The 19,680-nt window shown below is 48.0% G+C and overlaps 1 protein-coding gene across 4 annotated transcripts in view; it reads right to left on the reverse strand.

The window, feature by feature from the left end:
• MORC2 (MORC family CW-type zinc finger 2) overlaps positions 1 to 19,680 on the reverse strand; it is a 48,342-nt gene that overhangs the window by 1,327 nt on the left and 27,335 nt on the right. For 3 of the 4 annotated variants that reach the window (XM_064674493.1, XM_064674491.1, XM_064674492.1), the window contains 15 exons: positions 16,473 to 16,555; positions 15,462 to 15,547; positions 12,370 to 12,510; positions 11,781 to 11,935; positions 11,525 to 11,653; positions 10,144 to 10,249; positions 4,917 to 5,049; positions 4,535 to 4,609; positions 4,053 to 4,430; positions 3,512 to 3,652; positions 3,362 to 3,416; positions 2,446 to 2,587; positions 1,946 to 2,137; positions 1,759 to 1,852; positions 430 to 618 (listed from right to left, as the gene is read on the reverse strand). In XM_064674493.1, coding sequence (XP_064530563.1) covers positions 430 to 618; positions 1,759 to 1,852; positions 1,946 to 2,137; positions 2,446 to 2,587; positions 3,362 to 3,416; positions 3,512 to 3,652; positions 4,053 to 4,430; positions 4,535 to 4,609; positions 4,917 to 5,049; positions 10,144 to 10,249; positions 11,525 to 11,653; positions 11,781 to 11,935; positions 12,370 to 12,510; positions 15,462 to 15,547; positions 16,473 to 16,555 — 2,099 coding nt within the window. The remainder of the gene's footprint in view (positions 1 to 429; positions 619 to 1,758; positions 1,853 to 1,945; positions 2,138 to 2,445; positions 2,588 to 3,361; positions 3,417 to 3,511; positions 3,653 to 4,052; positions 4,431 to 4,534; positions 4,610 to 4,916; positions 5,050 to 10,143; positions 10,250 to 11,524; positions 11,654 to 11,780; positions 11,936 to 12,369; positions 12,511 to 15,461; positions 15,548 to 16,472; positions 16,556 to 19,680) is intronic. The other variant, XM_064674490.1, reaches the window with a different exon arrangement.

Raw genomic sequence — 19,680 nt, forward strand, 5'->3', positions numbered from 1 at the left:
ATAATTAATAAATCGGTTTCACCATAAGATTTTTTTTTTTATTATTTGCTTAAAAGTTTGCATTTCTGTAAGGGGTTCAGAATCCGCCCAAGAATGGGGCAAAAATTCCCTGCCGAGCACTGCCTGTGCCTGGGGAAATTCTGCAGCAGAATGCAGAGAACAGAACTTGTGCAGTATGTACATGCCATGACAAATCATCCTGTGAGAATTAATACTCAGTGGGACCCCAAGGGCCTGGATCCCAAGAGTGGGCAGGGACAGCAGCTGTGCTCTTGTCTGCTATTGATGGGCTGAGTCCACGTTGCTCCCAGCTGAGGAAGAGCTGGAGCCCAGTAAGATGCTGGATTGAAACACCTGGAATGCCCAGAAGGGGCTGGGCCAGGTGGCTACTCTGGGGCAGCTCAGGGTTTGCCTCTCTTCCTCACCCACCTCCTGCACTTTCTGCAGAAGGGCCATGATGTTAGTCCTCAGTTTCTGTAGTTTCTCCTCTGTTTCCCTCAGCTTCCTCTCCGAGTTCCGGAGGTTTTCCTCACAGGCTTTGGCTCGGGCATCGGCACGTGTCTGATATGAATTGCACAGGTTCTGCAGACCCGCCTCATATTGCTTGAAATATTCTTTCTGCAGCAGACAAAAACACAACAGATGACATGTTAAGAGAAAGCACCGAGCATTGCAAAAACAGCAGCACTCACAGGCTTGTAGAAGAACCAAACTCCCAGCCCCTGTGACCAAATCCTCCCCACAGCATGTCTCTGCACGCCCTGCCCACGCCCACATTTGTATCTGATTTGCCTACTGCAACCAGCACGAAACTCTAAGGGGTTTTCACATTCTTCCAGTATCAGGACTGCCCCCAAAGCTGCCTGAATTTAGATTAAGGGTGCAACATCTTTTAAAAAGCCTGAACTCACAGGTATGCTGCAGCAAGACTTGACAGCCCCTGTACACTGTGAGTGTCCTTGGTACAGATCACCCAGACAACACAGCCTGTCACTGTGAGGTAGGAACACCTGCACTCGCCAAATACCCCAGACATGACCTAGGTATACTGTGGAAGCAGTGGGAGTGGTAACCCAGCAGATGCCTGAGTTAACAGAGAGGAGGAGACAAGAGACAAACTGCCAATACACACACTGCGGGCATGGGAGTACCAAAACAGAACTGGCTTTGGTCATCTGCAGGTGGTTTTTGTCATGTACAGGTGCCTCTTGGAAAGGTCTCCCTTGCTGGTATGTCAGAGAAGGGAGAAGTCAGAGAGGCCAGTTCCCTTGCTCTGCATTCCAGCCAGCACTGGATCTCCCAGTACCAGCTCACAGACACTGGTGGAAGCTCAGCCCCACCTGTTCTGTACCCAGATAAATGGAGGCCATGTTCTCTTCCATTTTTAAGATTGCCTCCCCCTAAGTTATAAGGCTGGAAGCAAAAACTACAGATATGTCTGCATCCTGCTTCTACAAACCTCTAACCTGGCCTCTCTTTTTTTAAAAGTTTAACAGTGATAGATAAGAATTTGGGATAGCAGTAGCCAACAGCATTCCCACATAGATGTACGGTAACTAGAAATACCCTCAGACAACTGTCACAAGACTCAGGGCATCTCTCAGAGCTCTCATTCTTTTCCTTGGCTATGTCAGTCTGCCGAGGATCCAAGTCACCTTTTCAAGTGTGCTCTTGCATCAACAGTATGCACATTTGCCATAAGAATGGAATATGTATGGGAAAACCCCAAACTTACATTCCTAGAAGTAGTGGACTTACCAAGGGAAATGACAACAACCCTTCTGAGCTCATGGAACTCAGCTCATTCTTGGAGACTGGAAAATTTGGAGGCAAGAAGTACCGCAAACAATTCCTGTGCAGGAAAGAAAAACAAAGCCAGAACTGGGAGTTAACCAGGCTGAAGCAATCAGACTGCAGAGCTCCCAAGGGTCTGCAGTGAACCCACCGAAGGATCTGGACTAGAAGGTCAACTGTTTCTTGGCTGCTGCTGGGACCAGTGGTGTCGGGCTCGATTCTGATGCAGTCTGAGGTAGAAGGTTCAGCCACAACCACCTGCTCTTCCTGCTGTGTGTCTGGAGCCTGGTACTCAGGAGAGGGAGGCTTCATCAGCCTCACATCCTCACTGCCTTTCTCTACCCTGAGAAAAAGTATTAAGGGAATGTCAGGAATCTTCTACATTGGACACATCTGAAACACCATTAATAGCCTAATCAGAACCTGTACCCAAGTGTCACTCAGACCTCTAGACAAACAGCAGCTGCCTCCATGGCATAATTGATGGAGTCTGTCACACCCATTCGTTATGAAGCCACTGCACTGTCCTGAGCTCACATGCTCCCTGACATGACAGCAACATATTTGTCTTCAGCATCTACGGCAGTAAAGCAGGCCCTTCTTCCCAAAAGCAAAACAAGCCTCCAAAATCCAGTAGCTCGAGATAGTTACCAGCGATCCCGTGGTGTGGTGTCTGTAGGGACATAATCAAACTTCACCTTCCACCGGATCGCATGTTTGCCCCTTTCCACAGCTGTGACACGGCCTGTGAACCACTCCTTGTTCACACGCACCTCCACATGCAGCCCCTTATCTGTGAGGAGGAAGCAAAGGTGTTTGCAAACCTTCGGCTGCTGGAAAGCACATTCTGTAGGAGCTCTTGAGATTCAGGCACCTCAGTGGGGAGCACACCTGAACCTATGACAATGCCCTCAAATAGTACAGACACCATCAAAACACAAAAGGCACACAGCTCAGCTCTTGCTGAGAAACATTAAGATGCATGAAAACGACCTGGCTTTCCAGACAGAAGGTTTCTCCTGTACTCCAGGTTGTTTGACATGGGCTTTCCAGGCTCATGAAGGCCTCTAGGACAATTTGCCCCATGTCCCTAGTTTCCAGACAGCTCCTTGGAAGCATGCTGAAGAGATGCCCTTCTCTGGCAGAAGTGCAGTACCACACTGGCTATCACCTTTTTTGGGGTGTCCCAGCCCTTCTTCTCTCACAGCAGCGCAGTAGGTCTGGATACAGTCCTGAGCACTTGCCAGCTGGCACGGCTCCATGATCCACTCAGGAAGGGTGAGCATGTCATCAGTTATACCCCACAGCCCAGTCCCACACCTGTCAGCATGATGCAGCCCTTGACCACAGAGCCTCCCATGCCACAATTGCCTCTGGTCTAATCAAAGGGTTCCCAGCCAAAATGTTTCATGCAAGTTAGAGTCATCTCAGGGTCTGGGACTCAAATTTACACTATTTCTTATTCAAAAAGCTCATTACTGAAATCACACATTTGACTGACGAGTCTAGTTCTGCAAGTTCTTTTCTGTGTCAGATACCAGCAGCAGTCCAATGGCTCATTTCTCACCTTTCTGAGCTTTCTTCAGTTCCACCAGCTCTTCCTCTCCAGCACTGTCTGTGAGCTGGGAGCAGAGAGAGAGCTCACATTAGCTGCCTCCCACCAAGATTATAAACACCTGACAAATACCTTCTACTGGGGAAAGCAGCACACTCTCACCTCCACTACCACCTCATTGGAATCCTTCTCTTCTTTCACAGCCACAAATTTTCCTCGTTTTGTCCTCTCCTTTTTGTGCTCCCCCTCCTCCTCAGACCCATCCTCTGGGATGTTCAAGGTCCTCTTTCGAGTGCTGGAGGCCTTTAGGAAGCAAACAAGCTCTAGCTGTTAATTCCACCCTGCCATAAACCAAAAACCTCCTTTCAGCCAAGTTAAAAAAAAAAGAAAAAACGCCCAACATCCAGAATTTAATTTGGAAGTTGATCAGCTTTTCTGAAAGGTTTTAGAGGTGCTACGTGATCGTGCAAATGCTCACCCCACCACTTCACATTCTTTTTTTCCTAAAGAAACAATCTGGCCTAACAGGAGAGAGATGAAACAAGTCTTCTTGAGGGGTGTAAATGGCACCCTAACCCCAGAGTAAAGTAAAAGTTCTCTTGTCTTGCGCAGGGCCCACAGTGCACATCTCATGGGACAGAGCAGACAGGCTGAGCAGGACAGTGGGTGAGGAGCTGAGGGGTTTTATCCTGTTGATTCTCACCTGTGAGCATTTGCCAGAGGCAGATTTCTTTACTGCTGGCACCTTGGCAGCTTTTGGACTGGGTGTCTCACGTGGGCTTTTAGGGCTCTGCAGGCCAGCAGAGAGGGACTTCGTGGCTGTACCTGGTTTGGCAAGAGTTTTTAAAGTGCTGTTAGACTTCCCAGATGTCACAGTGTTCTGGTGTGTCCTGGAAGTGCTGGCCTCCTCTGTGAAGAGCGTGCTGGCCAGCTTGGAAGAGCTGGTATTTGGACAATCTGAAGAGCTCTTTTTCAGCTGACTGCTGGACTTGGGAGGAGGTGAAGATCCTGGTGGTCTGCTGGGAGCGTTCTTGATTACATCAGGCAAAGGAGGAGATCGTGGGCGCTGAGGTCGGGTGTGCTGGAACAAATGTGGGTAGAGAGAGAGGAAGGGTGGCAGAGTGAGGAACTGTTGTTCAGAGCAGCTAAGGAAGCACGGAAGAGTAAAAGCAGTATGCCATTTACCTCTCCTGAAGGTCGTGCAGTCACTTCCAGAGGCAGTTTCTTCAAGTCAGCTTGAGATCGAATTGGAGTGGTTTTCTATTTTAAAAAAATAAATCAGAAAGGTCATCTTTACAAGCTGCCAGGCAGTGCCTGAACCCAGCCCAACAGTCTTCCAGGTTAAAACCAACGATTATAAGAAAGTGTGTTCTGTGTCCTTCAAGAGACAGATGTCACTCCCGTTTTCCCATCAGAAAATGAAATGCAAGCTTAGATGCTTGTTTTCTGTTATTAAAACAAACCCTGCCCCATGAAAGAACACAGGTGGCGTCAGACTCAGGAGCATCTCTTTGCACTAGGAGGTCCCTCAAACCTGCTCTGCTTAGCTGGAGACCTCCAGACTCACCTGCAGAGCTTCCAGTTTTTCCTGCTGCTGGCGGATTTTCTCTGTCAGTTGTTTCTGCTTTTCCTCATGTGATTTTGAGTCTTTTTTCAGAGTTCCCAGTGGTACCTTCTGTTTCTGCTCTGCAGCCTCACATCTAGCATGGAGGGAAGGCCAGACGAGATCAGCAAGGACGGCAGAACCTGTGCCATTCTCACACAGGATTGCCCCAACATCCCATCCCAAATGCAGCAGGAAAACCACTTTCCTTTCTGCAGTAGCCACAATCGCAAGAGCAGTGGTTTTCTTCTTGGGAAACAGATATGATTTAAGGAGCAAAGGCATAGTTGTTAAAAAAATGCATTTATGCTGGGAATCACCAATTCAGAGCCCAGGAACAGCTGTGACAGGTTTCTGTACTGCATCTGTGCTCCAGACTTTTTCAGCAATTTTTCTTCCTATCAGCTTATTATGTATTCATATCAGTTCCTCTTTTTACAGACTTCCTTTCCCTTCAGAAAGGAAAGCACAGTACTAGTAACCCATGACTAAGACATCATTCCCACAAGTCTTCCAGCAGCAGATGCCCTCTGGCTTGCCACCCTAGGCCACACCGTTTCCTTTGCAATATCCTGTAGCTATTTGCTTTTCCCATCCTGTTCAGCCCATGGCCTACAAAACAGCGGTGAGTATCCTACTCTCCCAGGTCCTCTCAGGTGCAGAATCCTGGAAGAGTCCTTGTGAGAGGAGGAAAACACAGGTAGGAAATACTCTCTCAAGTGGACTGGCATCACCTTTAAAGTGCTGGCTGAGCAGCTGTCCCTCAGGAGCACTGCCAGAGGAGAAGGAGGGGACTGAGCAGTGCCCAGGTCATCTCCTGTCATCAAATGGAGTCACGGACAGACACACCAGGATCAGCCCAGGTGGGGCAAGGTCACGCAGGGATCGTGCGAGCCAGGAAAGCAGCAGCACCGAGACGGCCCCTGTACAACACAAGAGATCCAGCAGATCCCACAGAGTCTGAGCCTAGCTGCCAACCTGCAGGTGTGAACCTTACAGGTAAAAGGAGGACCGTGCTCTCACTGTAGATCACTCAGAGCTCCAAGATGCTGAGGAGAGATGATTTCATCAAGATCTCTGATCCTGAACCTGCCACCTGATGCGATATCTCCCAGTCTGCCAGATACACACTGGGATCAGCTTTGGAACACAAGCAGCAGTTTCTCCATCAGCCTCTGAAGCACTGCTGGGGCATTTTCCATGGAGCAGCTTCATGTGTCATCACTGAAAAATGACTGTCTGACACCAGAGCTGCAGTTTCCAAAGATAAAGCTGAACAAGTGGCACTGTACACAGGTTTCCCAGTGGAGAAATGCATCTCCCAGCCTGTGGCATTGCCTGAGGCCGGAAGCATTGCCAAGTTGTTTCTTACAGCACACAAAAGAATGAAAGCGCCATTAGTTCTTGGACAGGAAAAATTCAGACAACTCACAGCATTCAAACCCACGGATTATATCACTGGAGGCAGCAAGTCAGAACAAAGGAATTATCTTGGTAGTCAGAATGGCCAGGAACTCAGGACCCAGACTCTGGTGCTGCTCAAGGAGCTTTGAGACAGAGTCATCTTCAGCTGGTACTTCAGCCACCAGTTCAAAATACCATTTAGGACCCAAGTGGATGTCAGGTAGGAGAGGAGAGGCAAGCAAGCCTGGCACTGCAGTGTGAAACAGGTACGCTGCCTTTCCTGTGACAAAGTGAACAATGGTGGCACCTAGTGCTGACCCCAACACAGACTGTGGCACTGGCAGGGGTGATTGCTTCACATGACAGAGACAGAGGAAGGGCATTCAGCCCCCATGATCTGGGATAACATACCACCAGCAGCCACTGAGGTGTAGGTGGACAAATCAGAAGGCTGGGGAACAGCTCAGTGCCAACAGCAGACACTGTGCCAAGGCAGCAAAAACCACCATGTGGTCTCTGATGCCACGAGAGTCTCAACACCAGCTCTGACACTGCTTCATTTTTGATTTCGCTGAATGACACTCTGCACAGACCCTCATGGCCCACAAGCTTGAGGACCCCACCCATGGTGGCTGTGCTTCTCAAATCCTGTTATCCTTCAGACACTACAAATACCAGAAATAGTCAGGACGCAGAGGTGAAGGTGTTCAAACTCTCTGCAAAAGGACATGGCAGGAAAAATCAGGCAGTGCAGCACTTGGAACTGGTCCCAGCTAAAAGCCAGATGAGTGCTGGAGCAACTTCTGCTGAAAATCTTCTGCCTTGTGTAAAGGACACAACTGCACTTGTTGCTGGAAAGTACACGAGAGCCTACTCAATCCAAAAATGTTCTGGAGTTATTTATTCTCCAAGAGTAAGACTCCTGAGATCCCTTCTCAAGCTGAAATGACCAGAAGTTTGGATCACCTGCGTCAAGTGCCTCATCTGCCCTTTCCCAGCTCCCTGCATGGAGGATATGGGATGGTACAACATGCACTGCAGACACTCAGGCTCACTCCAAAAAACATCCCAACATCCATCTCACATGAAATGCAGCCAAACCCCCCCACTCACTGAATTTTCATGGTATTGTAAACACAAAATTTAAATTTTTTCATGAGTAAATCAAGTTCCTGGTAGGTGACATGATAAAAACCCTGTCTGCACACAGATGGAAGAGCACAAAGGCAGGTGGGGGGATCTGAATAACACTCTTCCATGGCTACTCCCAGGCCATTCCAGGAGCCACCAGCCCATCTAGGGTCCATTTCCACAAGCCCAGAGGCCCAAGGCAGTCTAGGGGATGCAAATTGGGTTTTCTGGGAACTGGGGAATGCAAATCTGTTCAGCAGAACAGATACTCCATTTGGGCTACTGCCCGGGCTGTCCCAGGGCAGCCTCAGCCCCAGTGTCCAATCAGTGGGAGCAGTCCTCTGAAACATCTTCTGGACCAATGGGAGGAACCAAAAGCAGGGAAAGAAAGGGACTGAGATGATTTGGGGAAGAACAAACATGGGAAAACAAAGAAATAATAGACTAAAATCAACCAGTTGTAAATAAACCATCAGCTGGTCAGGACACCTCTGTAATCTTATGTCTCCTCTTTTCCTGGGTGAGGGGCTCCATTCCACGTATGCACCTGTGTAGAGTGGTGCGAGTGCCACCAGCTGCAGTGACTACTGGCATGTGCACGAACATGAGTAACAGCAAACGCTGGGCCAGAGGAGCCAGCCAGGAGGTGACCTGGGAGCAGGGGGACGGGGTGTCTAAGGGTGACCTGCAGGAGCCGACTACCGGAGGGACCAGGGAGTCCTGCCTGATAGAGATGGGTATGGGGCCGTAGGCAGAGCTGTGGGTGTCTCTAGGCAAGAAGCATGCGGGAAGAGCAAGGATCTCCATCTGATCAGGATGGAAGGATGCTCAAGGTGAGACACTGGGAGGTTTGTAGTGTGTATATTACGTGTAACCACAGGAGGTCTGTACCCCTCGCTCCCTGGGACTGCAGGCTGCAGGGCCCATCTATGCCAGTGCAAATTATCAGAGAGACAGGGGCCAGATATGGACATGAGTATTTCCACTAGTGGTCCTTCATCCTGACCAACCAAGAGGGAAAAGGATGAGGCTGCTGCTGCAGTCTGTGTGAGTGCTGAGAGCGCCCACCTGTGCTGATCTGCGGGGCTGGATGTACATGTCTGTGTACATACGTGGTCTGTCTATGTTTGCATGTGTGTGTACCAGCAACACCTTCCCAGCTTTGCTACTGCTTCCACCTGAAAGGCTGGATATGTGGCAGCCCCTCCTCAGGCTCCAGGCTCAGCCCTGCCCCAGCAGTTTGGCCAGAAACAACCTCAGAGCTCCACAGCGGGACACACACACATGGAGCAACAGGGAAGTCAGAATATGTATTCTTCCAATGGCAGGCGCCAAAAGGAAGAAGCCAGAAAATCAGTACTGTTAAATAGAAACATCAATACTCTGTAGCCTTTTCAGCCACAGATGTTAAAATTGTTATTCCAATTAAAAGCTACCACCTGGATTCATCCCCTTTGTCATTAAGCCCTGAGCCAAGGCATCTGAATTTCAGAAGAGCAGCTTCCCTCCTTAACAGACAAGAATGGGCTTCCAGCAGTGTTGCTCTCCACAGAGAAGCAGCCTGGAGCAATCATTTTCCTCACTCAAATAAATTACAATATTCTATCTATGTTTTATAATTGTAAAACTCATCGCTGGGAAGTGCTGCTCCCTCAAGCATGCAAAATGTCCCCCCTGGGCTCACCTCAACCCAGTGCAGTTGCTGCAGTTTGGTGTCTGATGGGTGGGAGCTGTAGGAGCAATAAAGACAACTGCAAAGCCCCCCTGAAGATGTGTCACTCCCCGCCTTCACCATGACAATTCTCCAACTGCCATCTATGCTGCCTATGGCAAAATTAACATGATCTAAGGCTACAGTAGTATTTCCAGTGCCAGTGCAGAAAAGCCACAAAGGATCCAAATTTCACCAAATCACTGGCTGAGACTGGAGGCAGCTCTGGGGTCCCTCTGATCCCAGCCCCTGCTCAGGCAGGGCCACCCAGAGCCAGGGGCCCAGGACCACGTCCCAGAATATCTCCAAGGATGGAGAGTGCACACCTTTCCTGGGCAACCTGGGCCAGGGCTTGGTCACCCTCACAGGGGAAAAAAGTGTTTCTGACATGCAGAGGGAGTCTTCTGTGTTCAGTTTTGAGCCCATGGCCACTGGTCCTGCCACTGGGCACTAGCGGAAGAGCCAGGCTCTGTCCTCTTTGCAGCCTGCCTTCAGGTGTTGGTATACATTGATGAGAGCTCCCTGAGCCTGCTCGGCTCCAGGATGGACAGTGCACACTGCTGCCGGGGTTGTTCCTCCTCAGGGACAGGACTTCGCATTCTCCTGGTTGAACCTCAGGAGGTTCCTGTTGGCCCATTTCTCCAGCCTGTGCAGGTCCCTCTGGATGAATTCGTGACCTCCTGGTTTGTGAGCTGCTCCTCCCAGTTTGATGTCATCTGTCACTTGCCGAGGGTGCCCTCTGCAATTTGCACATCACACAAATGTCCACCAACATTCAGCTCTACACGTCATCACTGCCTTTTCACAGGCTGTGAGCACAGTTTAAAGGTACCGAATTACTGCCAATCCCTCCAACTATTGTCAAAGGCCAGATGACCAGAAAAAAGCTCCAAATGTACAGGCAAGACACACTGCAGAAAAGTCTTAATATTAACTGATCCTTACCTGTCTTGTTCAGGATCAGGGTTCATGGAGCACACCCAGCTATCAGGGTAGTTCTTCTCCACAGAGCTTAGCTGGAACGGGAGAGTCCGCCACTTCAGACATACATCTGTCACACAGACACTTTGCAAATTAGAAATAAACAGTCTGACATACAACCTCATTTTTTCCCCCCAGCCCATTCAAAGCCCAAGTACCACACCGAAGTGTATGCAACAATAAGATTAGTGGCCAAAAAAAGTGAGACAGTCGCAGGATACAGAGTCAATTTCTGCTTCATGCTCACAAAATGCTTGGATGAAACCCTCAAAGACATCCCTAACAAGAATGCAATGAAGCCTGGCATCAACTGATACCAGAGGACCTCACGCTCCTGCTGCAACAATGGCATGTACAAATCAGTCAGAACAGCCAATCCTGACATCATGGCACAGCCCAGCAATCAGGCTGTCTCCTACCGATACCAACACAACAAAAGTCAGAGACTTATCCACTAAAAGAAAAAAAAAATTATAATAATTATTACAGTTTTGATGAACCAGGAACACTTTGAGAGTATTGCTGGCCTACCAGGAAACAAACAGCTTCACAAAATCAAGTTTTGCCAGGAAAATCCAAATGTCCTTAAATCAGGTTCTGCAAGGATGTCAACACAGGAGGACAAGAAGAATGAGAGTAAAGCCCCTCCTCTTTGGTAGGAACTTTGAAAGGCCTGAGAAAACCATCGAAGTAGAAGAACCTAACAAAATAATTCCACAAGAATGGCCTCCCATTCTTTTCTTACATCCTCATCCCCAAGTCCTGGGGAGAAAATAAGGGAGTTTGGTGTCCCTCTACCAGGAGACAAAGTGATAGTGTTGAGCTCTCCCTAACCCTGGCAAGGGCTTACCCAGAGCTGTTTAGAGGTGCAAAGAAGAGAACTTGCATTAAATTCCAAGGAAACTGTAAAATGTTCCCTTTGTGCTCACACCCAGTACTGATCAGCAGGTTAGTGCATTAGGGTGCAAATTACTTGGCCATTTCCCATTCCTGTGGGGAAGTTTCGGATTTTACTCTGCTGCTGGGATGGGTGGCTTTGGCCAGTTCCAGTTCATACGACATTTCTGAGCCCACTCTCAACACTGCTACTGGCCACACCTGCCCCTCTCTGTCAGGGGATCTGAAGAACATCACAGTTAGTGAACTGTGCAGGAAAGGAGCCTTATGCCAGGATGTTACAGTGTACCATCGTGTGCAGACAGAGGCAACTCACAGAGAAGACAAGCCCTAAGAGGGGATAACGATAATGAAGCCCATCTCAAATGTCCTACGCATTTAGCTGCTCCCCAGCTGCAGCCAGGAGTGCCCCTCCTTCCCCAGGGAGGAGCAGCCAGATCAGACGCACCGCACTGAATCGTGGTGGGGATCTCCATGGCTCTCCGGCGCTTGTAGCGTAGTTCACTAGACGGAGGCTGGTTCCAGTTTGCTGATAAATAACCAAATTCATCCCAGAACTTGATGATACCTCTCTGGGCTGGAAAACAAACCACATCCTGCTCAGTACGGAGCCATTATCACAAAATCACCACCTGCACTCTGGGCTGCCCTCCAGACACCCAAGTTTCTCCTTCCACCCCCTGGTAATCATGAAGCTTCATTACCTATAGCAACATCCTTCCAATACTGAGCCAAATGCTCTCCCATGGCCTTCAGCAAGTGTCGATACTCTTTGGCATCAGCGAAATCTTGTTTATTATGGGTTGGCTCCAGAACCAAATAGGGCACATCGACCACACCTACCACTCCTCCACATGCCCTAGAAGAGGAACACACAGTCACAAACATTAAACTGCCACGTTTGCAACCTGAGCTATCATACAAAAAGTAAGGTGGGCTCAAATATTTGTATTTGCTGTCAAGACCTATTTTCCCTGTCCCTAGAATGAGGCACTACTGGTATCAGCACTCATCAGTGCCACACGCCAGCACTGAGCCCAAGCACCTCATACTGCTGCAGGGATGACCAAAATCCATGTAGAGAACTCAATACCAAGAAACCAGGGAAATATTAAGCAGTATTAAACATAATTTATTTGTCAGAATGCAAACTGAAGGCTGACAAAATGAGCAGGCCTCATGCTCGTGAAGAATGATTAACACATAACTTAGGTTATTGCACAACCTAAGTTAGATGTGTAGAAATGTGCCAGGCTTAAGTAAAAAGACTGCAGAAAAATCTGCAAGACTCACATGCCGCCCTCCAGCTGCGGGCCCACCTTCTCATACATCTTGATCAGCCGACTACAGTTATAAATGAACATGCCGTCCAGCTCACGCTGCTCAATGTTCACCCCAAAGATAAAATTCAGCTCTTTGGGTTCCTTCAGTGCCCTGGAAGGGAACGAAACAGAGCCTCAGAGATGCTGAAAATAAAGTATATTACATACTGGTGTTAGAGAGAGGGTATGGAAATCTGGCATCCTTGAGCATTAAATTAATCCTGTAATCTCCTATTTCTGAAAAATACAAAGCAGTTGTTGAATGGGCATTACAACTGAACATGAACACAATACAAAAACTTTGCAATACAGACACTATTTTAGCATGGACAGATAATTTATTCATTTGCTTGTGTTTTCTCCTTCAGAACAGATTCTGGATTTTACTTCAGATGTGCTTGTTCAAAAAACAACAGTGAACTAGTTTCATGAGAGTGTTGTTTGGTACAGACTGGTCCTTGGTTTGTATTTTCCAGATGCAGATCCCTGTCTAGATAAACCATGAAAATTCAGATTTTGATACAAAACTGTAGTCTTGATTTTCAAATTCTGGAAAGTTCGCCTAATTCCAAGTTTTGAAAGGCTGTTCCTTAAACTGGAAAGCTGGAGGATACAACGCACAGCCCAAACAGACCTTTTTTTTCTTTCATGCCAGGATATCAATTTGCATGATTTCTCCTTTATCTATGCAGCGGATGACTCCAACAAAAGTTGGCCTCAAATATGTTTGTGAGCTCATAGGGATTTCCGAATCTGAACTTTGGTTACCGGAAGTTCTGTCTCCAGCGAGGCAGAAAGCCTTGAGATTGATCTCTTTGTGCTATAAATCAAACAAAATCCCTGTGTCTCACAAACAGAACTACTGCTCTTTACCAGATTAAATTAATCAGGTTCCACAGTTTCCCTGAAATCCACACTGAGGATTTTTCATAAGGAGGATCCTCAGCTTCAGGCTGAAGGTATCCTCAAATGCAAGGTCCAAACCTGTAATTACTACAAGGCAGAGCCTATACCACAGTCCTGCCCACCTCTCTCAATTTTGACCTCACTTATATCCCCCCTTCCACCCTCATAAAGTCCTTAGCACTTATATGCTTTATCCCACTTAGAAATTTGACTTCTGCTTCAGTTGGTTAGTTGAAGATAGCGGAATTCTTTAAAATGTTCTGCTGTCTACTAATATCAGATATTAGGAGGACCTGAGCTGTGCATGCTCGAGCCCTGCTCTGTGATCACCTGCATATATGAGATGTAAGTCTGTCTTAATGGTGAAACACCTCAGAATAAATCCCCAAAATAGACTGAATTCATATTCATTTTTTGTTTAAGGCCATCCTCCCCCACACAGATGTAACAGCACCCTGTGTTACACCTTCCTTTAAGACAGGTGACTATAATACTTTTCTAGGAAAACATCTGTAATAGCAATTTTCAGTACTTTTAAATCTAAACTTTTGCCAATAGGGGTTTTCAACACTGCCAACTGCTGGGCTGGAATGTGACCCTTTGGTCCCAGCTCATCAAGGTGGACAACTGTGATTCAAGAGCATGAGGAGGTGTGGCAAAACACCCATCTCAGGGATTCATTTTCTTTTTATAACTTCTGGAAAAGGATGCAGAGCCTTACATTTCAAGTAATACCATGCACTCCCCCACAAAATAGGAAGGGCATCTCCTCATTTTTATCAGAGAGGACGGGAAGTCAAATTATTATCCAAACCATGGAAAATTAAGTGGTGGTTCAAAAGCCAGGGATTTCATTACTAAGAATTTAGTACCTGTCCTATCATGTGGACTTATAACCTGATCTTATGCAGGCTTTGGAAAACAGAAAGCACTTCTTTCATTGATGCACTCAGCACCAGAGAAACAGCAGAAAACTGTCCAAGGACGTCCTCTGTAACTCAGGAGTTTTCCAAAAGGTTCATACAGAAGGTTTCCTATTATACATATTTTTCAGGAATTTCTTCTGTTTTCTGGATGAAGTACAAGGTTGTGGAAAAGCCTGACCTTCTGAACTGTCTCCGATCACCCGTGATGAATGCAGGGACACAGGGAAAACCATGTGCCTGCCCAGAGCTTTTTTTGAGGGTCAGCTTATTAATAGGAAAAAGTATTTTGCCCATGGGCACAAGGGGCAGAAGACCATTCACAAAATTTTCCTTTGCGCACTAACGTCACCAAACTCAAGAATTAAAGGACAAACTGTACATGGAAAAGTACGTGGAAGCTGAACAAAATAGTTTCTCCCATGAGTTTCTACATCCTTCAGATCTCAGCCCTAGCACTTTTAAATTAAAGCTGTATTTATTTCTTTCCTTTTAGCATTTTAAGATGCATTAGATCTATCTTTGGCAACAAGTCTGGGATAGTTCTGACCTAGGCAGCCATGTAAACTAGCATGCAAACAACCAGGTGGGAAGAGAGACATGCTGTACGCAAATCCCCAACTTCCTCAGACTCAGCATTTGTTTTAAGAGCATTGGTTTCTGGTTACCACTTAATTTGAGAAATGCAAAAAAAATGTATATAAAGAGTGAAATATTCCTGTGAGTACATCAAAAGCCAAAGTTAATTGCAATCAGACCTAAACTAGAAGCATATCTTCAAATTTCACAGCACTGACTACAACAAAATTCAGCATGTTTTCAGAAAACATCCCTACAATTCCTAAGGCTGTTTTCATTGTAACTTGTGAACATTGGTTCACCAGCCTGAATCCTACCTGCAGGTGGAAAAGTAAGAGTGAAAACAGCTGATGTGAAAACCAAGTAAACATCTACAGCAAACAACTTAACCCACGCACCCACATGTCTTTCAGCAGATAAGAGGGGAGCAGCAGAGGTAACCAGAATAGTGACCTAGCTGCTTGGTTTAATAGCCTGGGCATACTGGATGCCCACGGATATTTAAGCTTTGAGCTGAACTCCTCCTCCTCCACCACACGCACAAAGCACAAGAGACATCTGAGCACCTGGGAGCGAACAGCCACGGAACTCCAGAATTTGGAAGCCCCTGCACTAACCACTGGGAACTCTAGAGCCTGGAAGCCCCTGCACTCACCGCTGCTTTGCATCCTTAATCCTCTTCTTGACATCAGCCTCCCGCCGCATGGTGATGGCTGAGTTCTGGACCTGACGCAGTGTCGCCTGCAAAAAGGCATTGCACAGTAAAGCTGCTGCTGGGAAATTCATAAAATTCACTCTAATTATGATTTTTTTTCCCCTTTCAAAAAAAATCTGAGAAATCGTTCTAAATGTAAAAGAATTCATGACGGGTGGCAGGTGACAACCAGCATGACTCCACATGTAGGGCAGCACTTATCCTCTGTAGTTTAAGCAGCTACACAGTTGCTTGGAAAAAAATGTCTAAATGTAATTAAAGGTCCCAGGAAACTGAAACTAGAGGCAACTGAGCACAGGGAAACAGCCAGGGCACTTGGATACTGTTGTTTCCATCTGATGCGAATAGGAAGCCCATTGATTTTAAGCTGGTGTCACTTGCTGACCTTCACGGTATCCCTGCGAGCCCTCCTCCCCCCCTGCAGCACTGGGGTCAGCCTTGCCCCTCTCAAAGCCACAGTCCCACTGGGAGAAAGCAAAGAGCCCCTCTCCAAAAGCCCCTGCCCAAATGCCTTAGAGACAGCTGCACAGGCAGGGGGGGAACAGCCAAAAAGCCCCCAGTTCTACTCCTGTTCCAACACCTCCTGTTCCCCAGGCCTCTTCCACAGAGTCTGACAGCAAACAGCATCTGGGGCTTGGAGGTCGCCTTCCCACCCAGGATATATGGGGGGCGTGGGCAAAGGAATGCCAGCGTGCGTCCCACTTGGGCTGGACATCAAGTGCAGAATGTGAAGCACATACAGTGGTAAGGAGATTATGGAGCTGCCTGAACGCTGCTGGCAGCTCACCATCGACTGGAGTCACCACCTGCTTAACCAGCAGGATGCTGCCATGGGGGGGCTGCTACAGGTGCTGCCACAGGTGCTGCTCAGCCAGCACTGCTCCACTGCCAGTGCTCTGAACTGTCCCTCAGCGCCCAAAACAAACCACGCTGCTAAAGCACAAGGCTCACCCTGGACTCCCGCGTGAGATCCCCTCCAAGGCGCTGCTCAAGGACACGAGCTTTGCTCTCTGCCTCACGAGCCTTCTCCTCTGCTGAAACACACAGGGACAAGGATGATGTCAGCCAGTCAGTACAGGAGAGCGATTCCAGAGAGCCTTTGCTGCACAGATGTGTTACAAGGGTACAAAGAAACACAAAAAGGTACAAAAATCAAACCTTACATGAGAGGCCCCCACCAACACAGCATCTCAAACATGCTCAGAGGTCACAGTCAACACTGTCACAATTGCAGGGATAAACTCTGCAAAAGCACGTTTAAAGGAAGGATCCTAGAGGAAGTCAACAAAGAACTGGAAAGCATAAGGATACTAGTGGCCTTGCCCGATCTGCCTGGCAATGATTCACAGAAAGATTCTCACAAAAAGAGGCTTGAAAAGGAATCTCAAAGAGATCATTTTCTTGCAGAGATGAAGGGAAAAGACTACTCTCAGAAATGCTTTTGTCTCTGATAATAGCTAAATTTTGCCTGGAAAAAGAGAAATCTGTGCTATCCACGAAATAGGACCCAGCGTTCTGAAAACCTATCCTGTACCTGAGCCTTGCATGCAAGAAACTTAATACATAAAAGATACTCCCCTTTTCACTTCTCTCCTAGAGCAAGAGGAATGCTGGCGATAGGTGCACACAACCCTTATATCGCTTAAGATTCATTCAATAAACCTCATTTTCAGCAAGGAGAATGGATTGAGAGCAGCCCTGAAAAGGACTTGGGGGAGTGCTGGTGGGTGAGAGGCTGGACATACCCCACCTGTGTGCACTGGCACCCTGAAACCCCCCATGTGCTGGGCTCATCCCACAGCATGGGCAGCAGCTTCGCTCCGTTGAGACACTGCCCACCTGTAGAGCTGCCTCCAGCTCTGGGGCCTCAACATCAGAAGGACATGGAGCTGCTGGAGCAAGTCCAGAGGAGGCCACAGAGATGCTCCAAGAGCTGGAGCAGCTCTGCTCTGGAGACAGGCTGGGAGAACTTGGAGTGTTCAGCCTGGAGAAGAGAAGGCTCCAGGGAGACCTTAGAGTGCCTTCCAATGCCTAAAGAGGTTCCGAGAGAGCTGAAGAGGGACTTTGGACAAGGGCCTGGAATGACAGGACAAGGGAGAATGGCTTCTGACTGACAGAGAATCGGGCTAGAGGGACTGTCGGGAAGAAATTTTTCCATGTGAAGGTGGTGAGGCACTGGTACAGGTTGCCCAAATAAACTGTGGCTGCCCCATCTCTGGAAGTGTTCAAGGCCAGGTTTGACAGGGCTTGGAGCATCCAGGTCTAGTGCAAGTTGCCCTGCCTCGTGGAAGGGCATGGAATGAGAAGAGCTTTAAGGTCCCTTCCGATCCAAACCATTCTGTGATTCTGTGATTTGGAAATACAATGGGTGCATGCTGAGGGACGGTGTGGCTCACACCAAGGTGAGCAGAAGGCCCACGCCCTCGCAACAGGGGGGCAGCAGCACAGTTACAGCACACCCAAAAGCCATCTCCCTCCCTGCTCTCCTCACACAGAGACAAACTGCAGCTGTGAGACTCTCAAAGCAAGAAACACAACAATTGAGGAACAACCTTGTCTAAGATTTACAGAGGACGGGGCAAGCAGAAAGATGACAGGGTAGCAACTGGCTCCTAGAGATTACCAGCATCTCTCTGAAAAGCAGCACTCAGTTGCCAGACAGAAGGTAACAAAAGTCTGTAGTCAGTCAGCTCACTTATACCACTACAATAACAATCCCTTTTCCTTCCTATGCAGCATCTCATTGGAGCTGTGTTCCCCTCATTCCCACAGCAGTGCTCTCTGAGTTCACAGCTGCCCACCAAGCAGGTCACAGCAGGACTGTGCTGTGTGAGCAACCATCATCAAGAGACAGCCTGGCTAAATCAAACCCACAGGAATCTAGAGGCTGTTTAAAGCACTCGGTCCACTTCAATCAGAGCTTGTAGGGAAGTTGCTGGTGGGCTAAAAACATCTGTGGCTAGTGGAAAGAACACAGCAGTAACCCAGAAGGTCAAACCTGCTCCACTAACGCAGTGACAACTGAGACAGCTGACAGGGCTGAGGCCCCAGTGGGTAAAATGTGTGTCCTACGCAGGACAGCAAGCACACAGCAGCTGGTACCTGCATCCACATCCTCCCAGAGGACAAAAGGCGCAGCATACCCATGGTACTGCCAAGCAAGGCACTGGACACACCAAAATACTCCAAAATAATACTCAGTGCAGCACAGAGCTGTTAACGATTTCCAGTACTGGACACCTGCGTGATTCCTCACCTCTCCTGTTTGTCTGCTTTCCAAACTTTGGAAGGGGATTTCCAGAAGCCAGGCAATGGCAACACCAAGGTGCCTCAGTGCAGTACTCAGTCTTGGTTCTGAAGGACACAAAAAGCAGCTGATGGTCTTTCACAGCCACCTTGCCCAGGAATGGTACTTTTTTCCTAGGTCCACCCACTCACTTAGGGATCTGGATTCTACAGCCTATCACATGAAGCAGGAAGTCAGTTCCCATGGAATGAAAAAATGGCTTTTCCTCACCTTAAACATATGTATGTCTTTACTTCTTAGACATGGCTCTTCCTACAGTATGCCAAAGCCATGTCACCAATAGTCACAGCTGGCCATACATCCTCCTCCTCCAGCTATTTTCTGGTTATCCTAAGTTTTCATTCCACAAGCTCATAAGCTACTTCCAGAGAATCAGCACTCTCGCAGTCTGATGGATTCCAATTCATCCCTGGCAGGCAGCTCTGGCAGGCTGGAACTGCTGTTTGCTCAGCTGAGACCCACCATTTCTCACAATGCACTCCTGGGGTTTGAAAGAGCACACTGCAAATCATTCCTGGGTGAGAATCCCTCTGGAGAGCTGGAGAAAGAAATTAATCTTTTCTACCAACAACAGAACAAGAGAGCTTGGTTGTTACAGATTGAATCCATTTTCCTACAAGCAAAGCAATGAGATGTGTGCTGCTGAGGCTGAGGATAATGCTATGAGTATGTTTTAGTCCCAGAGGCTCCATGTGACCCAATCTTGCAGTAACAGTTTGAGGTCAGCTGGGAGTTTTCGCCACCACATCCTAAGCACTTTGCTCAGCACCCCCTCTCCCCCAGGGGGCACTGGGACAGTTCAGTGGTCCCTGCACCCCTGGAGGCACCGGGCCGGTTCACAGAATTACAGAA

Source organism: Pseudopipra pipra, chromosome 18 (assembly GCF_036250125.1).
Source record: "Pseudopipra pipra isolate bDixPip1 chromosome 18, bDixPip1.hap1, whole genome shotgun sequence".
NCBI classification, from domain to species: Eukaryota; Metazoa; Chordata; class Aves; order Passeriformes; family Pipridae; genus Pseudopipra; species Pseudopipra pipra.